We start from the raw sequence: 12,967 nt of genomic DNA, 5'->3' as shown, positions 1-12,967 counted from the left end.
TGTTTGAAGGAAAAGGCACACAAGGAAAGGCGAGGAAGGGGTGGTGATAGATAGGTAGACTCTGAGGGTTACACAGGAGAGGTTGGGGCAGGTTGGGGCAATATGGATGCTGTGGGACTCCTGCATTGCTCTCCTATTTTAGCAACCTAGACAAATTTGGGGCTCGTGTCTGGGAGGAGGCAGCTGGCCGTCCCAAATGGGGCTCAGGACAAGAGCTCCCGATAAGCCGGGGTGGGGTCCCTTTTTCAGACTCCCTTATCTTTACCAAACTTCTTCTCGCAGGTCAGCCAAGGGGAAGGAATCGGGCCCTTTTCACACTAAAGCATTTTTAGGTCCCCTTTCGGCTGCTGCATCATACAGAATCATGGCCTTTGTAGACTGGCAATGCCACCCTCCAAACTCCAAATCAAGAACTCTGCCTAGAATCCAAAATGACAAAACAGAAGCTTGTCCTGGGTTGGGCATATCACTGGAAAAGACAAAATGGAAGGTTGCAGACAAAAGGGGAAACCTCATTGCAGGAGGATCGGCTGCAGCAAGAAGGCCATGGTTGGCCTAAATTTGCAAAATCTGAGCAGAGTTGTTGATAACAAGGTGACCTGGGCTGCATCTGCACTGCAGAACTAGTGCAGTTTGACCCCACTTTAACTGCCATGGCTTCAATGGTATGGACTTTTGGGATTTGCAATTTTGTGTGATTTAGCCTTCTCTGCTAAAGGTCTCTCTTGCCACAACAGGCTATAAATCCCAGGATTCCATAGCATGGAGATGTGGCAGTTAAAGCGGTGTGTCAGTTTGCATTAATTCTGTGGTGCAGATGAGGCCTTGGAAGTCTCCCATTCATAGGGTCACTATAGCTGCTTTGAGTCCCAGTTTTGGGGCGAAAGTGGGATACAAATAAATATAATAAGTTGTTAGCTTATAACAAAAGAGCAACAAAATCCCCTTCAGATCCCAAGAATCCAAAGGATGTCCCCACGATGGTTAAAGTGGAATTGTAACACTATAACGGTGTAGTGTGGAAGCAGGACCACAGGTAAGATGGATAATCTGTATTCTGCAATTTTCCCTATTTTGGGGAGAGAGAGACCTCTGTGTTCTGCCTAAGTGCCCTAGAGAGGCACCAAATCCCATCTGATCTTGGAAGCTAAGCAGAGTCAGCCATGGTTAGTCCTTGGATGGGACATCACCAATGAAACCCAAGTGCTGGAGGCTCTGTTTAAGAGGAAGGAAATGGCCAAACCACCTGAGGATTCCTGGCCTAAGAAAACCCACTCAGAATAGTGGGGTTGCCATGAGTCAGCAAGCAACTTGAAGGCACATGCATCCAAAATTTCACCTTGGTCCCTTTTCCCCTTTTGGACCCTTCCTCTGGCTTGGAGGGCGGCAGAAGGGGGTTGGAATGGATGCCCCTTGGGGTGCCTTCCTATGGTTCTGCAATACCTGCAATGGGGTCCTTTGCGCTTAGAATGGGTTGCCCGCTTTCTCTGCCCGGTCTCCTTTGCTGGGGCTGCAGAAGGGCACAGTTTTCCTGCTTGGGCTGGACCCCAGATAAGAAGGCAGGGACGTCTCTTATCAGGATCACACACAACTTGGAACCCTTATCAGTCCCTCCCAGGCCTCACCTTCCTGGAACCAGGGGCCCTGGAGACACAATGCGTTTGCAGCCTGCCTGGGGAGCGGGGAACACAACATGGCCTCCACTCTCACAGCCCCAGACTTCTTGGCCATTCTAGCCCAGCCATGGCACAGATGCCAAGCTCCCTCCAATGGCTCTTTAAGTCAATCCTGTGGGAAACAGCAAGGGCAAACCTGAGCCTGTGCAGAGCCCTCCTGCCCTCCTAGGCATGAAGCTGGGGTCTGTACCAAACTGATGGGATATGCAGTCCGGCCCCGTTGCAAAAGCAAGCCCTTTGGCGGCAATTGAACCATGCATCCAGAAGAAGGAGGAAAGGGCAAACTCAAGCATGGACTGAAGTGTGAAGCACCTGCTGTGAAACTTGAAAACTGAATAAATGTTTCATTGGGGGGAGATCATTCTTATTTGGGGGCAATGTGGTTATCCTTCCCATCCCCATAACTCCTTGCCTGCCTTCCCGGGTCCCAACCCTCAGAAAGGACGACATGACCCCCTCATTATTTGGGGCAGAAAGGCCTTGTCTCTTCAGGTGTACATTTGCAATGTGAAAAAAGCACTCTGCTCATGCATAAGAGGCACTCTCTTCAGTGTCCACATCCTCAAACTAGGAGCCTCCAGGTATTAATGCTGGGAGTCCAACGCCTATCATTAAGCAACATTGGCTATTGGGGATGATGGGAATGGCTGTCCAAACATATTTGGAGAGGACTTGGTTGCCCATCTCTTTGCCCATACCTTGCATGGCACCAACAACAAGACGACTTGAAGGCACCCAACAACAAGAAGTTGCTTATGTCCAGTGGATGATGAGCCCTGGCACCCCAATACTTTCAAGGGAAGACCTATACTAACACAGTCAATACCTAGACCTTGCAAAAATCTTTGGACATTGCAGCAACCAATTCGTTGCACCTTGAAAAGGGGAGCAAATGGCTGCTCTCCTAAGTGGGCTGTAGATTTGCACCCTTAAAATGGAGAATTTGCACCCTTGTCCCTGGTCTGAAGATGGCCCACAAAAAAACCTGGAGACTCAGGGCCAGGCCCTGTATTGGCATCACTATCTCAGATGCACCTTCTGCTCCTTTGGGGAGGGCAGGGGGCAAAGGAGGGGTGGCTTTGGAGGGGGGCCAGATTTGGGCGAGGGAGGGTTTTAAAAGGGTGGCAGGAGAGATAGGATGCAAATGAAGCCCCGTGTCTATCTGTCTGTCTGCACATGCTGCAGATATAAAGGGTTCCCTCCTCCAAGAATCCCACTCTCTCAGCCTCAGAAAGCAGTGGCAAACCTCCAAAGCTGGCATCTGCGGCCCAAGATGGTAAGTTTTTGGGAAAGGCAAGATTTGGGGAGTCGGACCCCATTAGGATGCTTCCCCTGGGAAGAGGCAGACAGCCTTCCATATCTATAGATATTCTTTACGGATTCAATCATCCGTGGCTTGAAAATATTCCATATATATATATATATATATATAGGTTCCCAAAAACAAACCTGGATTTTATCATTTTATATTTATATTTATTTTATATATATATATATATATATATATATATACACACACACACACACACACACACACACACACTAAATGTATAAGGAGCATCATTTTGCTATGGCATAGTATTTAATGGGACTTGAGCATCCAGGGATTTTGGCATCCATGGGAGGAAGGTCCTGGAACCAACCCCAAAAGATACCAAGGGCCCACTTTAATAACAACAAGAACAACACAACCCATTGTATTTAATGGGATTTGAGTGTCTGTGGATTTTGGTAGGGAGTCCTAGAACCAGACCCTAGCCTATACTGAGGGCCCACTGTAGTAGTAGTAGTAGTAGTAGTAGTAGTAGTAGGTAATAATATAATAATAATAGCTGGAAGTATGCAGAAGAGGAGACTGAAAGTGTGGGTTTTCTAGTTTTGATTGCCCCCTTTTCTTTTGCCTTTCAGCACTTTTGTTCCAGAACTGGCTGCAGGAGAGGGGGCGGAAGCTAATTTCCTAAGTCTCCAGTTGGGATATCATCATATACTGTAAGTTGGAATGAGTCACTACAGTATAGATGATGTACTACCTTGAGCTCTTCCAGCCGTCCGTATGCCAGGATTTCCAAGCCATCTGCCCTTCGCTACAACACTCATGGTTGCCTTTCCACAGATAGAGAATAGCATGAGCAAGTATAGGAGGTCTTCATTTTGTTCTTAAACCTGTATCCACATTGGTTATGGTTTTTTTGCCGTCAGATCCTAGGTCAGGATTTATCCCCTCTAAAGCTGCATTAATGCAATTTGGCACTGCTTTCATTGCCATGGCTCCATGCCATGCAGCCCTGGGATTTGGAGTTTGGTGAGAGAATTAGCCTTCTCTGGCTGCATCTCCGCTGCAGAATTAATGCACTTTGACACCACTTTAACTGCCATGGAGCCATGCTGGGGTTTATAGTTTGAGGGGCTACTTAGCCTGCTCTCTCAGAGAGCTCTGGTGCACTAATAAACTACAAATCCCAGGGTTCAAAGGTGCTACAAGATCCCTTTGCAAGTTTATATTCCCTGAATTGTAAAATGTGAAGTTACTGCAATGCTAGAAATCAGGGGAGTGAAGGAAAAGCTCATTTGGAGAAGGGAGACATTTTAAAGGAGTGCTTTTATTCTGCTCCCCTCAGTAGCTACATTCCTCCATGATCACAGCTGTTCTTGGATTGCAGTTCCCATCAGTCCATACCAGTATAGCTAATGGTGAAGAGTGCTAGGAGCTGCAGTCCAACAATATCCGGAAAGCTCCATAATTAGATTAGGAAGGGGAAAGTCAATGGAAAGTGGATCCCATCAGAGCCTTGCAGCCCAAAATGGACGAAGAACCGAGCGGCGTGTTGGTGAAACCGTTACCATTACTGAGTTTAGTAATGGTAATGGTTCCTCTGCCGCGCTGGCCTGCGTCTTGAATGATCCACCGGAGCAAGAAGAAGACGCCACAAGCGACGCTGTCTCATGGCTGTATATTCTTGTCTGTTGTGTCTGCATGCTTTTTTGTCCTCCTCTCCCATGTAATAAAGAAAACATTTCTGCGCATTTGTGTCTGCTTTCCTTTTTCCGGAGCATCTTAGGGAACTGGGGACGCTTAGCCTGGGCAAGGGAAGGCTAAGGCCTGAGAGCCATGGTTAAGTATTGGAAGGGTGCCATGTTGAGGAGGAGGCAAACTGGTTTTCTGCTACTCCAGAAATTGGGACCTAGAGCAATGGAAATGATATTCCAACACTGGGAAGAACATCTTGATGCTAATGGCTATTTGACCATGGATTATTATGGACAGCCTTGGAAGGTGGCGGAGTCTCCTTCTTTGGAGGTTTTTAAACAGAGGCTGGATATAAATGGTTTCGAAATGTCTTTAACTTTTAGAACTAATATGAATATGTGTGTGTGTGTGTGTGTGTGTGTGTATATATATATCAAGGTAATTATTTTTGCAAAGGAAATGCCCATTATGCTCAAAGCGACAGTGCCTTTAGGTACTAAAGATAAGATAGATTTGTGTTGTTATTTTTACACTCTTCACATGCCCAGAGGCCAACTGCTTTTAGGTCCATTAAAAAAACGGAGGTGTCTTTTATCCCATGGGGAAAAAAACACGGGTTGTATGTGTTCAAAAGGTGCCTGTTTTTTAAAACGTTGGGTTCATTAGATTAGGAAGGGGAAAGTCACAGAGGAGGCACTCTGTGCATGTTCAAAGGCACTGCGTTCATTCAAAACGAAACAGTTTCCTTCTCAAAATGAAGACACTCTTCACATCCTCAGAGGAACTGTCCACTTAAAAATAAAATAAAGCAGTGAATTTGGTGAAGGAAAGGCACTCTGCACATGTTCAGAAAAAGAGATGCTTTTGTGTATTTTGGGTCTTATATAATAATGCTGGTCTCAGCCGAGGCCGCTCTAGCCCCTTTTCTCTATGGTCTCTCCCCTTCGTTTTGCTCTATGGTCCCTCACTTCCGGTCCTCCCAGCCAATGGCGAGCGAGGATCCTCTCCCTTTGCTCCCACAATGCCTTTCGCGACGCGCGAAGGCCTAAGATGGCGGCGGCCGGAGCGAGCGAGGCCTAGCAGGGGCTGAGGCGGTTGCCATGGCAGCGGCGAGGGGCCTAGTCCGGCCGAGCGCCTCCTGGGCCTCGAGTTGGGCCTTGAGCCGAGGCCTCGGGGCGGGAAGGAGGAGGAGGGCGCCGGCGTGGAGCTCCGCCCGCCCAGGTAGCGTCTCCGAGCGGGGCTTCTGGGGAGGGACGGCGGGGGACTACCACTCCTATCATCCTCCTTCAGGCGGCGGGGATGGCGGCAGTTGGGTCTAAGTTGCCCATAGAGATACATGGGAGAATACCTGCCCATAGGGAAAGATTGGGGAACACTTGCCCATAGAGAAGCATTGGGGAATACTTGCCCATAGAGAAGCATTGGGGAATACTTGCCCATAGAGAAGCATTGGGGAATACTTGCCCATAGAGATACATGGGAGAATACTTGCCCATAGGGAAAGATTGGGGAATACTTGCCCATAGAGAAGCATTGGGGAATACTTGCCCATAGGGAAGCATTGGGGAACACTTGCCCATAGAGAAGCATTGGGGAATACTTGCCCATAGAGAAGCATTGGGGAATACTTGCCCATAGGGAAGCATTGGGGAACACTTGCCCATAGAGAAGCATTGGGGAATACTTGCCCATAGAGAAGCATTGGGGAATACTTGCCCATAGAGAAGCATTGGGGAATACTTGCCCATAGGGAAGCATTGGGGAACACTTGCCCATAGAGAAACATTGGGGAATACTTGCCCATAGGGAAACATTGGGGAACACTTGCCCATAGAGAAACATTGGGGAATACTTGCCCATAGGGAAACATTGGGGAATACTTGCCCATAGAGAAGCATTGGGGAATACTTGCCCATAGAGAAGCATTGGGGAACACTTGCCCATAGAGAAACATTGGGGAATACTTGCCCATAGGGAAGCATTAGGGAACACTTGCCCATAGGGAAGCATTGGGGAACACTTGCCCATAGAGAAACATTGGGGAATACTTGCCCATAGGGAAGCATTGGGGAATACTTGCCCATAGAGAAACATTGGGGAATACTTGCCCATAGAGAAACATTGGGGAATACTTGCCCATAGAGAAACATTGGGGAATACTTGCCCATAGAGAAACATTGGGGAATACTTGCCCATAGGGAAGCATTGGGGAATACTTGCCCATAGAGAAACATTGGGGAATACTTGCCCATAGGGAAACATTGGGGAATACTTGCCCATAGAGAAACATTGGGGAATACTTGCCCATAGGGAAACATTGGGGAATACTTGCCCATAGAGAAACATTGGGGAATACTTGCCCATAGGGAAGCATTGGGGAATACTTGCCCATAGAGAAACATTGGGGAATACTTGCCCATAGAGAAACATTGGGGAATACTTGCCCATAGAGAAACATTGGGGAATACTTGCCCATAGGGAAGCATTAGGGAACACTTGCCCATAGGAAAGCATTGGGGAATACTTGCCCATAGAGAAACATTGGGGAATACTTGCCCATAGGGAAGCATTGGGGAATACTTGCCCATAGAGAAACATTGGGGAATACTTGCCCATAGAGAAACATTGGGGAATACTTGCCCATAGGGAAGCATTGGGGAACACTTGCCCATAGGGAAACATTGGGGAATACTTGCCCATAGGGAAGCATTGGGGAACACTTGCCCATAGGGAAGCATTGGGGAACACTTGCCCATAGAGATACATGGGAGAATCCTTGCTCATAGGGAAACATTGGAGAATCCGTATTCCGCAATGATTCCCTATGGGCAAGGATTCTCCAATGATTCTTTATGGGCGAGTATGGTTCCCCTATGGGAAGGGCTGTCATTTGTCTTAGTAGGTCCCCTCTCTTAATAAGTGTAAAAAGTATAACATGATTAACGCTGAGGGTTTTGCAGCATTCTTGTGCCCCTGCAACTCCCATCATCCTTCCTTTGCAACTCAGCCTGGGGATGATGGGAGGGGTGGTAAAGGATGTACAAGAGCGTCGCCCTTTTTGTCACCAGGCAACCCCATTATATAAGGCATAGAAATGAATAAGAGATGGACATTTGGTGTTGTCTTCTGGGGCTGAGAGAGTGTGACTCCCCCAAAATCATCCAGTGGGTTCCCTCTGGCTAAAACAGTGGCAGAGCCAAGCTGGTACAATTCAAAGATATAGTTGTGTTAGTCTGTAGAATTAGTGCGTAGAGAGATTTTTGTAGCACCTTTGAGACTCACTGGAAGAAAGAAGTTGGCAGCAGGAGCTTTTATAGACGTGAGTCTACTTCCTCAGATGCATGTGGTTAAATGTATCCGAGGAAGTAGCCCGAAGTCTGCAAAAGCTCATGCTGCCAACTTCTTTCTCCCAGTGAGTCTCAAAGGTGCCACAAGATCTCTCCAGAGCCAAGCTGACACTCTCAATGCTTCAAGAGCCCTCTAGTGTTATGCCATGCTGCTTTTTGACTTCCTTAACGCTGCTGCTTTTCTCTCCCTGTTTTTTGATTTAGGACTCAGCGCCTGTTTCTTGAACGCGGCACCCCACCCACTCGGCCGTTCCCCTGTTTGCTTCTACGGAAATGACTCTGCCCTGGATTACATCCTCGGCCTTTCTAAAGAAGAAACCAAGTGTCCGGTAGGGCAGCACCCGCCGTCCGTGAACGCCTTTAAAGGTAGGCCTTGAATCCCGTGAATTGCTTACGGAGCTCATAAACCCAGCGGAAAAAGGTCTGTAAGTCTCTTCTAAAGGGTACTTGAAGGGACTTGTGACAGGAAGATGGAGATTCTGGGCATAGTTTTGTGCCTTTGGTTTAACAGTGGGATCTGTTCTTTCTCTCTGCAGAAGAGCATGATGATCTGCTGGAGCACCCGCCAGACCAGCCAGAAAATCCCAAAATCTTGAGAGTGGCCATTATCGGTGCTCCAAATGCTGGGAAGTCGACTCTATCGAACCAGCTTCTGGGAAGGAAGGTAAAATGGGTTTGCTGTTTTCTTGGCTGGGGTAGGGAATATTCATTGTTGTTGCGTACCTTCAAGTTGTTTCTGACTGACTGCAAACCTAAGGGGATCCTCTCCTAGCTGGGTTTTTTTCGGAGGAGGTTTGCCATTGCCTTCCTCTGAGGCTGCTGAGAGAGTGTGACTTGCCCCAAAGGCATACAATGGGTTTCTGTGGCTGAACAGGGATTTGAAGCTTGGTCTCTAACACTCAAACCACTAGACTCTCAGAAGAGTCACACCAGCCTTCAAACACATGATGAATATGAAACCTCTGCCTCGTTTCCTCGGCAGGTCTTGCCAGTCTCCAAGAAGGTGCACACGACAAGACGGAGCGCCAAAGGTGTCATCACGAAGGAAGATACCCAGCTGGTGAGGGTTGATGCACATTGAGTACAAAATGCTATCCTCATATATACCCTGCCTAGGTGTTGGATCCATGGAGTGCATGTTCATCAGTGTGTATATTTGTGCTTCTTAGATGCCATACTTTGCTTTTAATTAAATGAATGAATAATTATTCTACCACTACTTTGTTTTCCTCCACTTAAACCTAGAAATCAGCCAAGCCATTTCTTCTTTCTCTCCTTCTCTGGCTAGATTATTTTAGACACACCTGGCCTCACTACTCCAGTCAAAGCCAAAAGGTACAAACAGCACCTGGTTGGGAGATGATGTTGGCAGGGGAAGATCCCAAGGTCCAGCGAGGAACTCATACTATATGCTTTGTGTCTTCACTTTTAGACATCACTTGGAAAAATCCCTCCTATACGATCCCTTGAAGAGTCTGAAGAGGGCGGACTTAGGTGAGAGTGTAGTTATTCTTTCTCTTTTCATACCTCAGGTTATGCCATGTCCTGGCCCTTTATGCCATCTTCTCTGACATTTAAAATGTGTTAAAAGACCAAATGTTTTAAAAATAAAGTAGTCCAGTGCTCTAACCATGACACCACACTGGCTCAGACTGTGCTAGGAGGAGAGGATGTAATGGTAGTCCCATGTTGTACTCATCACTCCTTTCTTTGTTCTTGAAGTGCTGGTCCTGGTTGATGTGTCGGACCACTACACCCGGAACCGTCTCTCCCCTCAAGTGCTCCGGGCCCTTGCCCATGTTCCAGCAATCCCCAGCGTCCTTGTCTTGAACAAGGTGAGTGTGTCTTGATTCTGGGACTCTAGAGGTGGTTGCAAAGATGCTCACTGGCTGAGTCTTAGAGATCTTTGACTCCATCCATCCAACTCAGTGGGATGGAACCCCGTCTCCCAAATGCTTTACGATGTACCTCAGAATAGAGGTGGGGGGAGAGAGGGGATCTTCGGGCTCTGGGCCCTAATATGTCCTATGGAGAGTGGCAGCACAGCTTGCTGGAGGCTCTGGGTCCCCTCTGCCCACTCTCTGGGAAATTCCCTCCATTTATCTCCGAATGCTTCGTTCTTCCTGCCTCTGCCCTCTGTGTGATATCCAGAGGCCTGTAATATGGCACGTTGGGGCCCTAAACACGAGTGGGAAACTCTGGTGGGCCAGTTTTCGATCCTTGGGACCCCAGCCCACTCAAAACTGTCAAAAATAAATAAAATCATCTGGAAGGGTCTACAAGGGACATTTAGTGTTAAGGAAAAGCTGGATGACCCTTTGCTTTCAGGTTTCCCCATTCTAACAGCCCTCTTCCCAATCTGCCTCCCCTTCAGGTTGATCTGCTTAAGAAGAAAGATATTCTCTTGAGTCTGGTCACAGAACTCACTGAGGGAGTTGTTGACGGAAAGACGCTACAAGTCAAGTTGGTTTTCAAGCCCAAATCCTCAACTTCTACCAGCAGCCCATTCCCTGAGGCCTCCCTGGCACCAGAACCCTCTGAGAGTGGAACTGGGAATCCTGAGGTTCAGCAGGCTTCTCATGGACCCCGAGTAGACTCTGGGTCGGGCACAGAGGCTGGTATTACCACGGAAGATGGTGGTTCGGATCCCATGGAAAATGGCAGAAAACAGCAGAAGAAAAAGGGTCAGAAGGGTTGGCCCCACTTCCAAGAAATCTTCATGCTGGCCGCTGTCGATGGAGAGGATGTGGAGACGCTGAAGGTAAGCACCCTGCAAGCGGGGTCCAAGCAGTGCCACCTTCTCTTGCCTGGCAGAGGTCTTGGGTGTACCTTATATGTGCCTGACTGAGGATTGAAGTCTGCTATGGAGGCTGGTCCCCTGTATCTCACCAGTGAGGTCAATACACTCTGTGAAGATGTGGAAACGCAGGGCCTTCCCAGTGGTGTCACCCCAAATTTAGATTGCCTTTCTCTTGGAGACCCGATTGGCACCAATGATGGTTTCCTTTAACACTGAGTGAAAACATGATGGTTTATTAAAGCCTTTGGGCCTCACTGACCTATCCCCAAATACTAAGACATGTGGCTTTTAAACCTGTCTTGATCTTTTAAACCTGGTCTAACTTGTTCACTGTATTTTATCTTGGATATGATCCTGTCACACTCTTTCTGCCACCAGAGTTACCTCCTGAAGCGAGCCAAGCCAGGCCCCTGGGAGTTTCACAGTGAGGTCTTGACCAGTCAGTCCCCGCAGGAGATCTGCAGTAACCTCATCCGTGAGAAGCTCCTCGAGTATCTGCCGGAGGAAGTGCCATACAGCGTGAGCCAGGTGAGCCCATCAGCGGGAATGGCAAGGACGGAGGGCCAGGTGCTAGAACTCGGGGGAATGCCAGGCCTCTGCAAGCCTTGGTCTGATGCCTGGTATCCCCTCAAAACCAGGGGTGCCTTGTTAATGATTGCCAGTGGTGCCACCAAACCCATCTGCTCTGGTAGCAGAGGCCTAGTACATTAGAGGGGAAGGGAGTGTCAGGTCTCCAAACTCTCCATATACTCCCTGATGTGTTTGTCTGTTTTTCCTTGCAGAGGACGGACGTCTGGGAGGAAGGACCTGGCGGGGAGCTGTTCATCCTGCAGAACTTGGAGGTCCAGAAAGAGACCCACGTGGTGAGTGTTGGACAGGAGGTTTGCCAAATGCCCCCTGACATTCCTTTCAAGCTGCTGGCCCTCCGTTCTCAGAAGTTGTTGGTGTGTATTTAAACGAGAGAGGATGGGGAAAGAGCTCCAGGAAATGGAAATGTTTAGAAATCATCTACTTTGTCTGTGCCAAGGAAAAGTCCAGCGGGCATACTTTGGTTTTAACTTGACTCCTGTCCGCAGCATGGGTGGGCGAGGTCTTTGGGGGCTTTTGGATCAGGTTGGCAAAGGCGTGCTTGCATGCCGAATGAAGAGAAAAGCAGTGTCAAGGTGGCCGGTTGTAGGGGAGGTGGGTCCGCCTTGATTCCAACTAATGCCACTTCCTGTTCTCTCCCCTTCCCCACCTGGCAGAAGATGTTGATCGGTCAGCGGGGTTACCTGATCGGCAAGATCGCCCAGGAGGCCGGCCAAGACCTGATGAATGCTTTCCTGTGTGATGTGTGCCTGAGGTTGTGTGTGCAGCTGAAGAAGTGAGCTGCCCGACTGGCACTGCCCACCTGGTTGGCATTGTGGAACGGAAGGAAGCCTGGTGAGCCTTGACCCCCGGACATTGGGCTCGCCTTTTCAACAACAGAGTCCCTCTCAAGCTATGAATCGGCCTGGAGAACTTTGCCAGATGCTGTGCCTCACCTCCTTTTTATCCCAGAGACAGTTGCTTGAGATTTTGGGGGGGCAGGCCTCGCTTTCCCTTGTCACTGCCCAGCTTGGACAGCTCCCTTTGAGGTGACCAGGATCTCTTGGTTGGTGGACTAGCCTGGCGACAGACATTGGTTTAGGACAATAACCACCTCCATGCTCCTGCCCAGGATGGAAATGGTGCCAGTATTCATTGGTATTATGGGACCTTTCCTGGGTAAGGTCTGGCTGCCCTCCCTCATCCTGGTCTTTATGAGGCTGACAGAAAGACTGTTGTGATCTTGTTGCTGCGGTGTGAGTGAAGTGTGTCCCAGTCCAAGACGTGGCTCAGGTTGGCCTGTAGCATGTCTGGATTATAAAACAGGTAACTCAACCCCTTCTTGTTTCCAGGGCTGTTTTTTGAACAGGGCTCTTAGAGGCAATAGTTGAAGAGAAACTCACTGGATGACTCTCCCAGCCCTAGTTGAGGGCCGGGGTCTGTAATCCCTGTCCCCAGCATTGGGGCCGGAGGTTGCTGATCCCGGGGCCAGGGTTACAGACCCCAGCCCTTAACTGGAGGAGTCTTTCCTTTCCACAAGGCTACAAACTGTCCTTCTCTATGGGAGGATTTCTTACAAGGACTTTAGGGATGTTGTTGTTTCCCAGCG

At 48.6% G+C, this 12,967-nt stretch overlaps 1 protein-coding gene and 1 long non-coding RNA gene across 3 annotated transcripts; both read left to right on the top strand.

Moving 5' to 3' along the window:
- The first annotated feature begins 2,845 nt into the window (after positions 1-2,845).
- On the top strand, positions 2,846-4,700 carry LOC149301382 (uncharacterized). The gene is made up of 2 exons (XR_016272231.1): positions 2,846-2,952; positions 3,585-4,700. It is a non-coding gene; the product is annotated as an uncharacterized LOC149301382 (long non-coding RNA).
- A 970-nt stretch (positions 4,701-5,670) lies between these two features.
- On the top strand, positions 5,671-12,693 carry LOC149301381 (GTPase Era, mitochondrial-like). Of its 2 annotated transcripts, none has more exons than XM_089484163.1 (11): positions 5,671-5,865; positions 8,196-8,357; positions 8,528-8,655; positions 8,974-9,051; positions 9,280-9,326; positions 9,424-9,485; positions 9,714-9,826; positions 10,366-10,752; positions 11,170-11,319; positions 11,574-11,654; positions 12,039-12,693. In XM_089484163.1, the coding sequence occupies exons 1-11, from the start codon at positions 5,745-5,747 to the stop codon at positions 12,156-12,158; spliced, it is 1,449 nt and encodes a 482-aa protein (XP_089340289.1). In that variant the 5' UTR covers positions 5,671-5,744; the 3' UTR covers positions 12,159-12,693. The 2 variants fall into 2 exon arrangements, with proteins under 2 accessions (XP_089340289.1, XP_089340288.1); XM_089484162.1 differs by having other exon boundaries at positions 5,672-5,865; positions 12,036-12,693.
- Positions 12,694-12,967: the final 274 nt, after the last annotated feature.

Source organism: Sceloporus occidentalis, unplaced genomic scaffold, assembly GCF_023333645.1.
Source record: "Sceloporus occidentalis isolate IW3139 unplaced genomic scaffold, rSceOcc1.0.p SCAF_21, whole genome shotgun sequence".
NCBI lineage: Eukaryota > Metazoa > Chordata > Lepidosauria > Squamata > Phrynosomatidae > Sceloporus > Sceloporus occidentalis.
Note: the sequence above shows the minus strand (reverse complement) of the source record. Positions and strands in the feature narration are given on the sequence as shown.